The sequence below is a fragment of the Centroberyx affinis genome, unplaced genomic scaffold (assembly GCF_046629955.1).
Source record: "Centroberyx affinis isolate AG114_WGS23_722 - 3 ecotype Tasmania unplaced genomic scaffold, CSIRO-AGI_Caff_v1 ptg008878l_1, whole genome shotgun sequence".
Taxonomy (NCBI): domain Eukaryota; kingdom Metazoa; phylum Chordata; class Actinopteri; order Beryciformes; family Berycidae; genus Centroberyx; species Centroberyx affinis.
This window is the reverse complement of record NW_027284355.1, coordinates 2769-17500: the sequence shown is the minus strand read 5'-3', so window position 1 is coordinate 17500 and position 14732 is coordinate 2769. Positions and strand designations below refer to the sequence as shown.

General features: G+C 45.4%; 1 protein-coding gene across 1 annotated transcript in view; it reads right to left on the bottom strand.

The window, feature by feature from the left end:
- Positions 1-14525, bottom strand: part of LOC139640275 (mirror-image polydactyly gene 1 protein-like) — a 32526-nt gene extending 18001 nt beyond the window's left edge. The window contains exons 1-4 of the mRNA XM_071514459.1: positions 14493-14525; positions 13093-13263; positions 5516-5569; positions 1645-1739 (exon numbers count right to left, since the gene is read on the bottom strand). Coding sequence (XP_071370560.1) covers positions 1645-1739; positions 5516-5569; positions 13093-13263; positions 14493-14525 — 353 coding nt within the window. The remainder of the gene's footprint in view (positions 1-1644; positions 1740-5515; positions 5570-13092; positions 13264-14492) is intronic.
- Positions 14526-14732: the final 207 nt, after the last annotated feature.

The following is a 14732-nucleotide window of genomic DNA, read 5'->3' as shown; positions in this document are numbered from 1 at the left end:
GATAGTACCCCCTCAATGTGCCCCCCCCCCCCCCCCCCCAGCCACAACTGGTCGTCATAGCGATGCCGCATGAAAACTGCCGTGACGTCATCATCTTCAACGCGACACACACACAGCAACAATGGCGGATATGGAAGGGATGGAGTTCTTGATTCTCGGTGTGTGGCTGTTAGTCACAGGAAGGAGACAGATTTTATTTCAGAAGATTATTTCTCCCGCGATGACGATTCTCTCTGACCAATCAGCAGTCTGCAGTGTTTTCACGTCACCTTTTGGTGTCGCCTCAGCTCGCTTGGAACCTCGATGGAGGTGCTACCAAAAAAAGTACCAGGTACCAGGTGATATGGTGCCTGGTACCTGGTACTTTTGGCCTGGTACTCGCCCAATGGAAAACCAAAAAAGGCGAGTAGAGTCGAGTCGAGTCGAGCCGGTACCATGCGGTGGAAAAGCGGCTTTATTGACCGCTGACTTGGAACCAGCACCGGTCTGCACTGCAGGAAAATGACAAGAAACTAAGACTAGACCAGCCTGGAACCGGAGCCTCTTTCCATGTCGGCTCCAGAAGATTCTTCCTCCAACACGTTCAGGCTCTTAATGCCCTAAAAACAGCTGCTGTGGCAGAAAATGTGGCGTTGGAGTCTCTGAATCTTCACAGACAGTCGACCCGGTGAATCCACTTCACTTTTCAAACGCACCTTTCAACAGCAGAGTCCGTCTCTCGGCTCCGGCTGCTGCTCCAACTGACTTGAACGTGTGAGTTCACTTGTGCTTCGACTGCCACTCAATCTCACTTAGAGGAAACGGTCAGACTCACTTCATTTCAAAATGGTCAGTTCAGTTCAGTTGAGTTCAGCTTACTTCAGTTTAGTCTAGTCCAAATCTGAGAATATTTTCATTGTTAGATATGATTTTGTCCAGAACTCCATGACTGTCTGTACTGTAGGTAGAGAGATAACAGAGAAACTATGACCAAAACAGTCATTCTTCTATATTCTCTAATTGTGCTGACTTCTTGTAAATGAAATAATGCTGAAGTTTTACAGTTTTTCAATTTGCTGGGGACCCCCTGAATCTCCCTCAAGGACCCCTGGTGGTCCCCGGACCCCCCGTTGAGAACCACTGGTCTAGTCTAGTCCACGTTGGTGTCTGTATTTAAGGGAAGTGCAGCAGGCTCAGACCTGTGAACATGTGCTGTACGGATATGATGAAGTCTTAAAGGAGAGGTTAGTGTTCTGTCTGTGGCAGGTTGGTCACATTAAAGGGGCGGAGCTGCAGGTTTACTGCACAGATATGAGAACACATTTCCATTTCACATTTCCATTTTAGAGCTCACATCAGATCGGAGAGACGCCGCTGAGCTCGGCATCACAGTCAGCTCTAACTCCTACAGCACAACCTGTAGTAAGGAGGTCAAAGGTCAGAGGTCACAGCAGCCTGACATTAGATGGAACTGTGACCCCGGTTATGCTCAGTGCTTTTTTCCGTCTCAGGAACATCGCAAACATTAGATCTTTGCATGGCCCGGCCCAGAGTAAACTTTCTGAATGTTTGACCCTGTATGAGCCTGGGATCCTCAGACAGAAAGCTGTATGTTTCTGTATCAGACTAAAGACTAAATCTGATTGGGTGTTTTCGGTGTCTGACCTGTGATAGGCTCGTAGTGTCTGTAGCTCCTCCTCCAGTCGCTGTCTGTCTTCCAGAGCGTTGTCTCTCTCTCTCTGAAGCCTCAGCAACTCGTCCTGAAGGGAAGAAAATACTGTCAGTTACATGTCAGTCTCTCTCTCTCTCTTTGTATCTCTCTCGCCCCCCCTCCCTCTCCCCCCCCCCCTCTATGTTAATTGCAGCCCTCAAGGTCTCCAAGTCAAAGTGCGACATCAAAAGAAACGAACCCCGAGAGTCAATATGTGTTTTCTCCAGCGGGGCCGGAGGAGAAACCAAACGCACTTCAAAGAGCCGGAGCTTTAATCAGAATTTAATCAGAATAATTTCCAAATTAGCTTCAGTAAGCAGGACAGACACTGACCTTTAACATGAGGAGTGAAGGTCAACGGGGGGAAGGGGAGGGAGGGGGGGATTGTGTGTGTGTGTGGGGGGGGGGGGGGACAAAGGTATAAAGGGGGAAGAGGGGAGTAACTAACCTGACCTTTAAGTTAAAGGAGTAGTTCACCCCAAAATGAAAATGCACTCACTACCCCCCCTCCCCACCACACACACACACACACACACACACACACACACACACACACACACACACACACACACACACACACACACACACACACACACTCAGCAGTTCCCCTCTGCAGCTCCATCCCGGCCTTCTAACACTCTGCTGAAGCGAACAGCTCCACTGAAACTGTCTAACAGTGTTCTGAAGACAAACTGTACTGGTCATACTGGTCAGTCTGTGTATACTGGTTATACTGGTTATACTGTGTATACTGGTTATATTGTGTATACTGGTTATATTGGTTATATTGTGTATACTAGTTATATTGGTCATACTGTGTATACTGGTTATATTGGTCATACTGTGTATACTGGTTATATTGTGTATACTGGTTATATTGGTCATACTGGTTATATTGGTCATACTGTGTATACTGGTTATATTGGTCATACTGTGTATACTGGTTATATTGGTTATACTGGTTATATTGTGTATACTGGTTATGTTGGTCATACTGTGTATACTGGTTATATTGGTTATACTGGTCATACTGTGTATACTGGTTATATTGGTTATACTGGTTATATTGTGTATACTGGTTATGTTGGTCATACTGTGTATACTGGTTATATTGGTTATACTGGTTATATTGGATATACTGGTTATAGTGGTCACACTGTGTATACTGGTTATATTGGATATACTGGTTATACTGGTCATACTGGTTATATTATGTATACTGGTTATATTGGTTATACTGTGTATACTGGCTATACTGGTTATACTGGTTATACTAGTCATACTGTCTATACTGGTTATACTGTTCACACACATCAAATAACCTGAAGTTACCTCTGTTGGTTCAGTCGTTCAGCAGGTTGAGCTGCACCCCCCTCCTCCCTCCTCACCCCCCCTCCCCCCCCCTCCTCCAAGCTGCTTCATTGGCAGGAAATACAGAAGTCTTTCTTGCCAAAGCAAAAACAACCAATGTAACCAGATTCAGTTGGTAACCATGACAACCTGACAGTAACAACAACAAATGCTTCAATAATATCAATCAATCATATCATTAATCACCCCCCTCCTCCACTACTACTGTCTAATAAAAGAGAAAAACTGAATCATCCTCCAACAGAGGTGTGTGACCCCAGCTGACCTCTGACCTCTGACCCGTCTGGATCTAAAGGTCTGTTTTGGTTTCAGGTCGTTCCGGCGCTCGGCGCTCGGCTCTGTCGGCTAATTTAACGACAGCTGTTCGTGTTTCTGTTGAAAATTAAAAACCCTCCAGGCTCTAATCCCCGGAGCCCCGTCCTAATTAAGGGGCTTTATGGAAAAACCGAGTGCTACATTAATAACAAAATTTAATATATTTCTTAATAAGATAACAGACGAACACGAAGCCGACGAGATGAAGAGAAGCAGCAGTTTTATAAAGCAGAAGACGGACGGAGGGATGGAGGAGGAAACGCCTGCTGGACGGAAAAAACACTTTTTAGAAGAAACAACCGACACTGAAGCAAAGACACACAAAACAACAGACAGCTGAAGTTTACTATCCAGTCTGTGTAGAGATCTGATTCAGTCTAATCTAGGACTTGAGCTCCCTCCTGTCATTTCAAATCATTTGGTGTAAAAACTACCATCAAGTGGTTTAAAAAGTACCGACACTTGGTTTAAACAGTTCCATGTCTGAGTTTAATGTTGAGCTGTCAGTCTTCAGTCAGATCTTATTTTGGGGAGAAACTATATTCAGTAGAGTCAGGTTCAGGTTCAGATTCAGATTCGGCTCTGTGCTTTAGATCATAAGGTAAAGAAAGAGTGGTGCTGTTTCTGTTTTGTTTTTAGTTAACCTTTATTTAACCAGGCAGGTCAATTAAGAGCAAATTCGTATTTACAATGACGGCCTGGCAGGAGGACAAGAACCAACACAATATGGAAATAATTAAACCACAGACCAAACAACCAACCAGATAAAGTCATGAAGGCAGAGCAGAGAGATTTGATTGGGCGGTTAAAGGGCTGGGATGCAGCTGCAGGTGTGTGTGTGTGTGTGTAAATCTCTGTGATAGAGTCCTTAAAAGCAGCGAGGGAGATAAAATTGTCCAGTTTAGTTTAGTTTCTCAGATAGGGAGTCAGACCAAGGACGGTTTTGTAAATAAGTGTAACCCAGTGAATCTCTCTTCGGATGTGTAACGATGGCCAATTAACAGAAGTGTATAAGTTACAATGGTGTGTTGTATTGGGGGAATTTTTGCCAAACCTAATTGCTGGATGGTACAAAACATGAAGCCGGGCACTCATGCTTGCATGTCTGTAAAAACATCACCATAGAAGATTCAATAAATGCGGAGAAAAAGAGAGTGTATTATCTAACTAGTCCAGAACTGAGCCGTTAGTGTTGTGATGCTGTTGTGATAACAACAGGCTTCCTACCAAACCACAGAACTTTTGTTTTAGATGTATTCAGGACAAGGTTCAGACTAGAGAAAGCCACCTGTAAACTATGAAAACTGAGTGCAAAACAGCATCAGAGGACGGTCCAACCAATATAAAATGGTGTCATCCGCATACAAATGTATCTTTGAATTTAATTTCCTACTGCACTGACAATGTTATGTATGTATATGGAGAACAGAGTGGGGCCTAGGATGGAGCCTTGAGGGACACCTTTAGTGGGGCTGAGACAGCAGATGTTCTGCTGGTCTGAGATGTTCTGTGGGTTGGAACCCTCGGTGTCAGAGGAACGAGACGCCTCAGTCTGCTGTGACCCGTCACAAACACGTACTGTACGTGTTCATGAGTCTCAAATAATAAAATAAACGAATCAAACACAGCGCGGCGTCTGAATCTAGAAATTCAACTGCCAGTGTCTGTCAGACTGGGAGGAAGGAAGCGAGGAAGCGAGGAAGCACCGTAACCCAGACGGCTTTCACCTGGAAGATAACAGATACTGGCTCTACTGGTTTGACTGATTAGAACACAGTTCCTTCAGTTAAACCAGTTCCTCCTGGTTGAACTGGCTGTACAGGTTATACTGGGTAGCTCCCAGTGGAACTATAATATTTAATAGTTTTATTGCCTCATCTTCAGGCTTCCTACAACACTGACAACAATCCTGTCCCATCTGCATCCTGATAAAACACACACACACACACACACACACACACACAGCGTCCCAGCGACCCTGTTTGAATAACAAGTTGTTGGCAAACACACTGCAGCGTCGCCACGGCAGGTTGGCATGGCGATGGACCAGACATCCCATAATCTACATTCAACACAGGAGGCTGGCCAGTTAATATGCAAGGGTGTGTGTGTGTTTGGTGTGTGTGTGTGTGTGTGTACCTTGTCAGTACTCTGCTCTCTCTCCTGAACCAGATCCTGTTCCAACCGCTTACACTGCGGAGAGAGAGGGAGAGAGAGAGAGAGAGAGAGAGAGAGAGAGAGAGAGAGAGAGAGAAAATCACTGTGAATATACTGTACACACACACAGACAGTAGTATTAACACACCATTTGTTGGAGGCTTTGATTGTTCTTCAACAAGAGGGTTCTGTGTGTGTGTGTGTGTGTGTGTGTGTGTGTGTGTGTGTGTGTGTGTGTGTGTGTGTGTGTGGGGGGTAGTAATCGGGTTCGTCAGCAGGTATTCCAGGATGCAGATTCATCTATAGATGTTTATTTGTTGGTAAATTAAGCAGTTTAGAGCAAAACTGATCAAACTGATTAACAGATAAATGATACAGTAGCAGCAGTAGTAGTAGTAGCAGTAGTAGTAGTAGTAGCAGTAGTAGTAGTAGTAGCAGTAGTAGTAGTAGTAGCAGTAGTAGTAGTAGCAGTAGTAGTAAATGAAATGAAAGGTGACTGTCTGATGTATTCATCTTTTATTCAGCAGCAGATTTAATCCTTTACAGTGATTTGTATCTTGATAAAACTTGATATCGCCATGACAACATCTTCACCAACAGAACGACACCAAGAAATAAAATGTCAAATACAAACTTGTCAGTTTGGATGCAGATGGTTCACGGTTCATGGTTCCAGGTCTCTCTCTCTCTCTCACACACACACACAGACACACACACACACACAGACACACACACACACACAGACACAGACACACACACACACACACACACACACACACAGTAGCTATAAGTCAGTGTGACAGTACAGAGGACAGAGTGTTTGGTCTGGAACACAAACTGTTTTTCTAGACTGGACTACTGACAGTGTGTGTGTGTGTGTGTGTGTGTGTTTGGGCTGGGTTGTGAAGTTATTCTTGTCTGCAGAGGAAGAGGAAACAGCATGGTGGCTGTGTGTGTGTGTGTGTGTGTGTGTGTGTGTGTGTGTGTGTGTGTGTGTGTGTGTGTCTGTGTGTGTGGTGGAAGGAATGCTGAGTGTCCAACAGTCTGTCTAGGAATGTCCACATGGAGAGAGAGAGACAGAGAGAGAGAGAGTTTTGATAGACATGGTTGACTGCTTTTTGCTTGTACAGTCTGCACTGTGTGTGTGTGTGTGTGTGTGTGTGTGTGTGTGTGTGTGTGTGTGTGTTCTGGGCTGGGCTGAGCTGACTGACTGGTTGTTGTAACAAGTGTAGCACTGAAATCCGGTCGGAGGAAACTTATGCCGACGGAACAAAGAAAATAATACAATAACCAATAATTGTCAAAAAAAAAAAAAAAAGTGAGAGACTTGTTGTTTATATATTGTCAGAATCTGCTTTGTCAAAGTTCAGTCTCCTGCCTTTTCTCACCTATTTACAATTATTGGTAAACATTTTATTTTCTTCGTTCCATCATAAGTTTCCTCCGACCGGATTTCAGTGTTCCACTTGTTCAGACTGAAAGGTTTAATAAACATAAAGAAAGAGATTCACTTCAAAACAATTCAGCAGCAGGACTAGTTTTTTATATCTTGTCAGAATCTGCTTTGTCGGCGTTCCTTTATGTGCTAGAAGTGATTTTCAGACCGTTCCTCCAGACAATGGCAGCGAATGGAGAGAGAAAAAAAAACACAACTCTCCAGTCTGCTCTACCGGAGCAACAGATCACAGAATCACTGATTTGGGGGTTATCATGGAGGAAGATACTAGGGCTGAACGATTTTGAAAAAATATCTAATTGCGATTATTTTGACTGATACTGCAATTGCGATATGATTTGCGATATTAGAGGGAATGATAATTTTTACATCATTATTCTCACTTTCATTGAAAAACATATTAAAATGATTATGGTGTGATATTTGCGGGGATCTGTACCAAACAAAGATGTTTTCTTAAGTCTGTAGAATATGATGTGTAGGCCAGGACATCTCTGCAGCACCACAATATTTCATTTAAAATAGTATTTTGACACATTTCACCTTTAACAAATATTGCGCCTCCTGCGATTTGAAAATTGCAGTAGGCCATATTGCAATTTTGATAAAATTTCAATTAATTGTTCAGCCCTAGAAGATACACGACCCAAGAGTCACACAGAGCTTTAATGTGGATGAATTAGCAGCACACTGACACACTGACACTCTAACAGAGTTCAGTCCAGATTCTACTGTTGCTTTACTAATAAAGTGAAGTGACAGACTGACAGGATCTGGGAATCAAACCTACAACCTTCCTCCTGAGGGGCCGAATCACATCCAGATGGAGCTTTAATAACCTGTAATAACCTGTAATTACCTGATATTAACTCAAACAGCACACAGCAGAAGAAGAGAGATTCCAATACCGGAACCTCCAGCTGTAATAAGAGGAATATGAGAGAGAGAGAGAGACGGGGCGGTGGAGAGAGCTAGAGAGTGAATGAGAGCGCTGAGGGAATGATGCAGCCAGGTTTTTTCTCCCCCGGTTTTCTAATATTTCCCAGAAGTCTCGGCTGCGGCGGAGAGATAATCCCTGAGAGATGAAGAGAGGGAGCGAGGGATCGGCCGAGCGGCGGGGGGGCGGAGAGAAATCCTCCAGCATGGAGTGGTCGCCCGATCCCTTCATCTCTACCCCGCTTCACCGCTCTCTCTCTCTCCGCATCTCTGGGGATTACGGCGGCATTTGCAACATACTTCTAAACCCCGAAGCCCGCAGACCTGATGGGGGCGTTAGGATGAGGGCGGGATTAAGGTGTTACATTAGAGGGGTGGTGTTAACGTAGAGGGTGGGTGTTAAAGATGGCGGCGTGCTCATATTGGTGGGGTTAGCTGTGGTATTGTGGTGAATTGTGCGGGGTTAATGGAGACAGACTGGGTGTTAGGGTGGGAGGCAGGGGGCGGGGCTAAGATGGAGGGGTGGAGCTAAGGCAGAGGGGGGGGGGGGGGCAGGGTGTTGACTTCACATGAGATGGTCACATGTTCAGGTCTGTGATACAGCAGTGTGTCCAGTTAGCTAGTCACACTGTCATACACACATTAAAGTGTGTGTGTGTGTGTGTGTGTGTGTGTGTGATGTTACTGCGATGTTTATAGAATCGTTAACAGCTGTTTACTCCAATATTAATGCAACATTACTGCATCATCACTACACCTCTACTGCATCACTACTGCGACTCTACTGCAACTCTACTGCATCACTACTGCGACTCTACTGCACACTACTGCGACTCTACTGCACACTACTCCGACTCTACTGCACACTACTGCGACTCTACTGCATCACTACTGCGACTCTACTGCACACTACTGCGACTCTACTGCACACTACTGCGACTCTACTGCACACTACTGCGACTCTACTGCATCACTACTGCGACTCTACTGCACACTACTGCGACTCTACTGCACATTACTGCGACTCTACTGCATCACTACTGCGACTCTACTGCACACTACTGCGACTCTACTGCACATTACTGCGACTCTACTGCATCACTACTGCGACTCTACTGCATCACTACTGCGACTCTACTGCACATTACTGCGACTCTACTGCACACTACTGCGACTCTACTGCATCACTACTGCGACTCTACTGCACACTACTGCGACTCTACTGCACATTACTGCGACTCTACTGCACACTACTGCGACTCTACTGCACACTACTGCGACTCTACTGCATCACTACTGCGACTCTACTGCATCACTACTGCGACTCTACTGCATCACTACTGCGACTCTACTGCACATTACTGCGACTCTACTGCACACTACTGCGACTCTACTGCACACTACTGCGACTCTACTGCATCACTACTGCGACTCTACTGCATCACTACTGCGACTCTACTGCACATTACTGCGACTCTACTGCACACTACTGCGACTCTACTGCACACTACTGCGACTCTACTGCATCACTACTGCGACTCTACTGCACACTACTGCGACTCTACTGCACATTACTGCGACTCTACTGCACATTACAGCGACTCTTCTGCACACTACTCCGACTCTACTGCATCACTACTGCGACTCTACTGCACACTACTCCGACTCTACTGCACACTACTCCGACTCTACTGCACATTACTGCGACTCTACTGCACACTACTGCGACTCTACTGCACATACTGCGACTCTACTGCACATTACTGCGACTCTACTGCACACTACTGCGACTCTACTGCATCACTACTGCAACTCTACCTACTGCACATTACTGCGACTCTACTGCACCATTACTGCGACTCTATTGCACATTACTGCGGACTCTACTGCACCATTACTGCGACTCTATTGCACATTACTGCAACTCTACTGCATCACTACTGCGACTCTACTACACATTACTGCGACTCTACTACACATTACTGCGACTCTACTGCATCACAACTGCGACTCTACTGCACAATTACTGCGACTCTACTGCATCACAACTGCGACTCTACTGCACATTACTGCAACTCTACTGCATCACTACTGCGACTCTACTGCACATTACTGCGACTTTACTGCATCACTACTGCGACTCTACTGCACATTACTGCGACTCTACTGCATCACTACTGCGACTCTACTGCACATTACTGCGACTCTACTGCACATTACTGCGACTCTACTGCACATTGCTGCGACTCTACTGCACATTACTGCGACTCTACTGCACACTACTCCGACTCTACTGCATCACTACTGAGACTCTACTGCACATTACTGCGACTCTACTGCACATTGCTGCGACTCTACTGCACATTACTGCGACTCTACTGCACACTACTCCGACTCTACTGCATCACTACTCCGACTCTACTGCACATTACTGCGACTCTACTGCACATTACTGCGACTCTACTGCACATTACTGCGACTCTACTGCACACTACTGCGACTCTCTGCATCACTACTGCAACTCTACCTACTGCACATTACTGCGACTCTACTGCACCATTACTGCGACTCTATTGCACATTACTGCAACTCTACTGCATCACTACTGCGACTCTACTACACATTACTGCGACTCTACTGCATCACAACTGCGACTCTACTGCACCATTACTGCGACTCTACTGCATCACTACTGCGACTCTACTGCACATTACTGCAACTCTACTGCATCACTACTGCGACTCTACTGCACATTACTGCGACTCTACTGCATCACTACTGCGACTCTACTGCACATTACTGCGACTCTACTGCATCACTACTGCGACTCTTCTGCACATTACTGCGACTCTACTGCATCACTACTGCGACTCTACTGCACATTACTGCGACTTTACTGCATCACTACTGCGACTCTACTGCACATTACTGCGACTCTACTGCATCACTACTGCGACTCTACTGCATCATTACTGCGACTCTACTGCATCACTACTGCGACTCTACTGCATCACTACTGCGACTCTACTGCATCATTACTGCGACTCTACTGCATCACTACTGCGACTCTACTGCACATTACTGCGACTCTACTGCATCACTACTGCAACTCTACTGCACATTACTGCGACTCTACTGCATCACTACTGCGACTGTACTATCAGTACTGCGACTGTACTGCATCACTACTGCGACTCTACTGCATCAGTACTGCGACTGTACTGCACCCCCAAATCCTGCAGTAGTGACAGAGGGCATGACTGTTACCATGGCTACCAGTGTAGTAGTAACGCAGGACTGTTACCATGGCTACCGGTGTACTGTAGTACTAACGCAGTACAGATGCAGGATGCAGAATGTTTGAGGTTTTATCTCCAGCTGATCTCCATCTGACAGATCAGAGTTCAGACTGCTGCTGAGCGCTTTACTCTCTCTCCTTCCTCCACTCTCTCTCTACCTCTCTCTCTCGCTCTCTCTCTTTCCCTTTTCCATCTTTCTCATCTCCTTTCATTCCTTCCGTCGATCCGCCCGCTCCATCTCTCTTTATTCAGTTCTCTCTTCTTTCTCTCTCATCCCCACATACATATTAAATTTCTGTCTACTGCTTTTCCTTTTTTCTCTTTCTCAGTCCTTCCATCTCTCTTTCTCTCTCTCTCTGTCTCTCTCTCTCTCTGTCTCTCTCTGTCTCTCTCTCTTTCTCTCTCTGTCTCTCTGTCTCGCTCTCTCTCTGTCTCTCTCTCTGATCCAGATCGTCCCAGAGAGAGATGTATATGAATTTATATTAATTCTTATTAATATCCAGGAGTTTACTGGTGCTGATAATAAAGTCATCCTGAACTAGAACTGACTAGAACCAGCTCAGACTAACACACCGGGTTCTGTCTCTCTGTCTGTCTCTCTGTCTCTCTGTCTGTCTGTCTGTCTGTCTGTCTCTCTGTCTGATTTGAGTATCTGTCTGTCCAGCAGGTTTGATAGCAGCTTGACGGTTTCCATAGGGAAATATTCAGCAGGCAGATTAGATTCAAATGACTGCTGTCAGACCAACCGCACACACACACACACACACACACAGGGCATATGTATATGTGCACACACACAAACACATTTAGGTGTATACACACACTGCACACACACACACATAAGTACACAAACAGGTGTACAAACATGCAAGTATTCACACACACACACACACACACACACACACACACACACACACACACACCAAGGCAAACAGCCTGTCTCATGTTAGGTGAGTATATCTGGATGTCAATATTTGTCTCCAGGCCGGTTTGTTTTCAGATGATTGAAAATATTCATGTTCAGATTGAAATGTCAAATATTTGAGGTTTGGGCTGCTGGTGTTGCCGTAACCCGACCGGCGCGCTGCGAGTGGCACCGCCGCCGCACAGAGCCGGGCCGAGCCGAGCCGAGCCACACCGAGCCGAGCCGGGCCACACAGAGCCGAGCCAAGCCGAGCCGAGCCGGGCCAGGCCGCACAGAGCCCGAGCCAAGCCGAGCCGAGCCGGGCCGAGCCGGGCCAGGCCGCACAGAGCCGAGCCGAGCCGAGCCGAGCCGAGCCACACAGAGCCCGAGCCAAGCCGGGCCGAGCCGGGCCGAGCCGGGCCAGGCCGCACAGAGCCGAGCCGGGCCACACCACCGCTGGGTTTAAATTAAAGCTCTCGTCACCCGGCACAACACAACAGTACTGCAGTACTGCCACATACTTACACCTACAGACACAGTACTACAACAAGGACTAGTACTCCTAGTCATGATTAGGAATTTACTCATAGTCAGGGTTAGAAGCATTCATATTCAGGTCAAAGGTCAACATATAAATATACTGACCACTGTCCAGTTAACAGCCTATTGCCTCCCTCATTAACGAGGTTTTCAATTAACACCATGACTCAGTTCACTTCAGTGAAACTTTAATGAGAATTCAAACTAATGAATATTCCTCAGAATATCAGTTATATGACTATAAATATAATAAAAATAACTATAATATAATATAAATAACTGTAGAATGAAAACAAATGAGAAAACTATTGAGAACCATCTGAATCAGGAACAAGCAACAGATGTAACACTATGTCAGACAGACAGACAGACAGACAGACAGACAGACAGACAGACAGACAGACAGACAGACAGACGGACTCACCCTGGCGACAGACCCGTCTCTCTCCTCCATCACGGCCTTCATCTCCTGGGCGGTGATGTCATGTCTCCGTTGCCGTGCCGACCGCAGCCGCTGGACCAGAACCGAACCGAACCGCTCTACTTCCTGGACCGAGTCGGCAGCACACACACACTGCAGCAGCTCATCCACATCCTGACACACACACACACACACACGCGTTTTGACTGATCATTTCATCACTAATTAGCACACTAGCTAATGTAGCTAGCAGCAACTAGTGTTAGCATGTTAAGGAATAGTTCACTCAAATGAGAATTTTGTCATTATATGAAATATAGAAGTTTGTAGTTTGTATGTCAACATGTCATGCCTCACGGTCGTATGCCTCCGCCAATAAACTTTGTTTTATCACTGCAAGGACAGTCTTTATTTATTGAACATATATAATTAATGTGATTATTAGGTCAACTTAAAGGATTTTGGTGTCTGAAAAGTAAGTGACAGCACTTCCACCGTTTCTGTAGAATGACCCAAGATGGTTTTCTCAGCTACAGTGGTAAGCAAAACATTATGATGTCACAGTGAAGTTGACCTTTGAACTTTTGGATATAAAATGTCATCACTTCATCATTTTATCCTATTAGACATTTGTGTGAAATTTTGTCATAATTAGCGTATGAATTCTTGAGTTATGGCCAAAAACGTCTTTTGTGATGTCACAGTGACCTTGACCTTTGACCACCAAAATTTAATCAGTTGATCCTTGAGTCCAAGTGGACGTTTGTGCCAAATTTGAAGAAATTCCCTCAAGGCGTGAGACGGACGGACGACCTGAACACATTCTGCCTCGGCTCTCACCGGCACAGAGGCGAGATAATATAATAATAATAAATAGATATATATAATAATAAACATAATAAAACACACAGAGAGTTAGCTAGCAGCTTCATGTCAGCCTCCTGCAAAACAGCTGGAGTGAATGGAGAGCGTTTCTTCCTAAAAGGTAAAAAAAAAAAAAAACTCAAAACAGCAGAATCCAAGAGTTCTGAAGCCAAACGATCGAACTGTGGCTCCAGAAGTCCAACATTCACCTCACAGAGATCTGATGGAAGAGTCCTGCTGCCTTCAGGTGCTCCTGTCAGCTCGTACTTCAGAGTTTTACTGTCATAAATATTACTTGCGGTGTGTTCAAGTACTTTCTAGTCAGAAACAAAAGTAGTTTTTTGGCGACTGTTTTAGAAACAAGCGGTAAACAGAGTGAGAGCGTGACATCTTGGGGATCATGTAAAAGTCGACTTCCCCATGTGTGTATTTACCACTTATTTACCTGTAATTACTACTACTATTAACTAGTACCATGCATCTATAGACTGTGTCCACCTAGCTATGTGTGTGTGTGTGTGTGTGTGTGTGTGTGTTACCATGTCACTCTCCTCTAGGTTAATATTCTCCATCCTGGGGAGAGAGAGAGAGAGAAGAGAGAGAGAGAGAGAGAGAGAGAGAGAGAGAGAGAGAGAGAGAGAGAGCGAGAGAGAGAGAAAGAGAGAGAGCTCAGTTTCCATTCCTTAGTGAGAGTTCCCAAATCTTACTCCAGTCCAGTGACTGTGTGTGTGTGTGTGTGTGTGTGTGTGTGTGTGTGTGTGTGTGTGTGTGTGTGTATT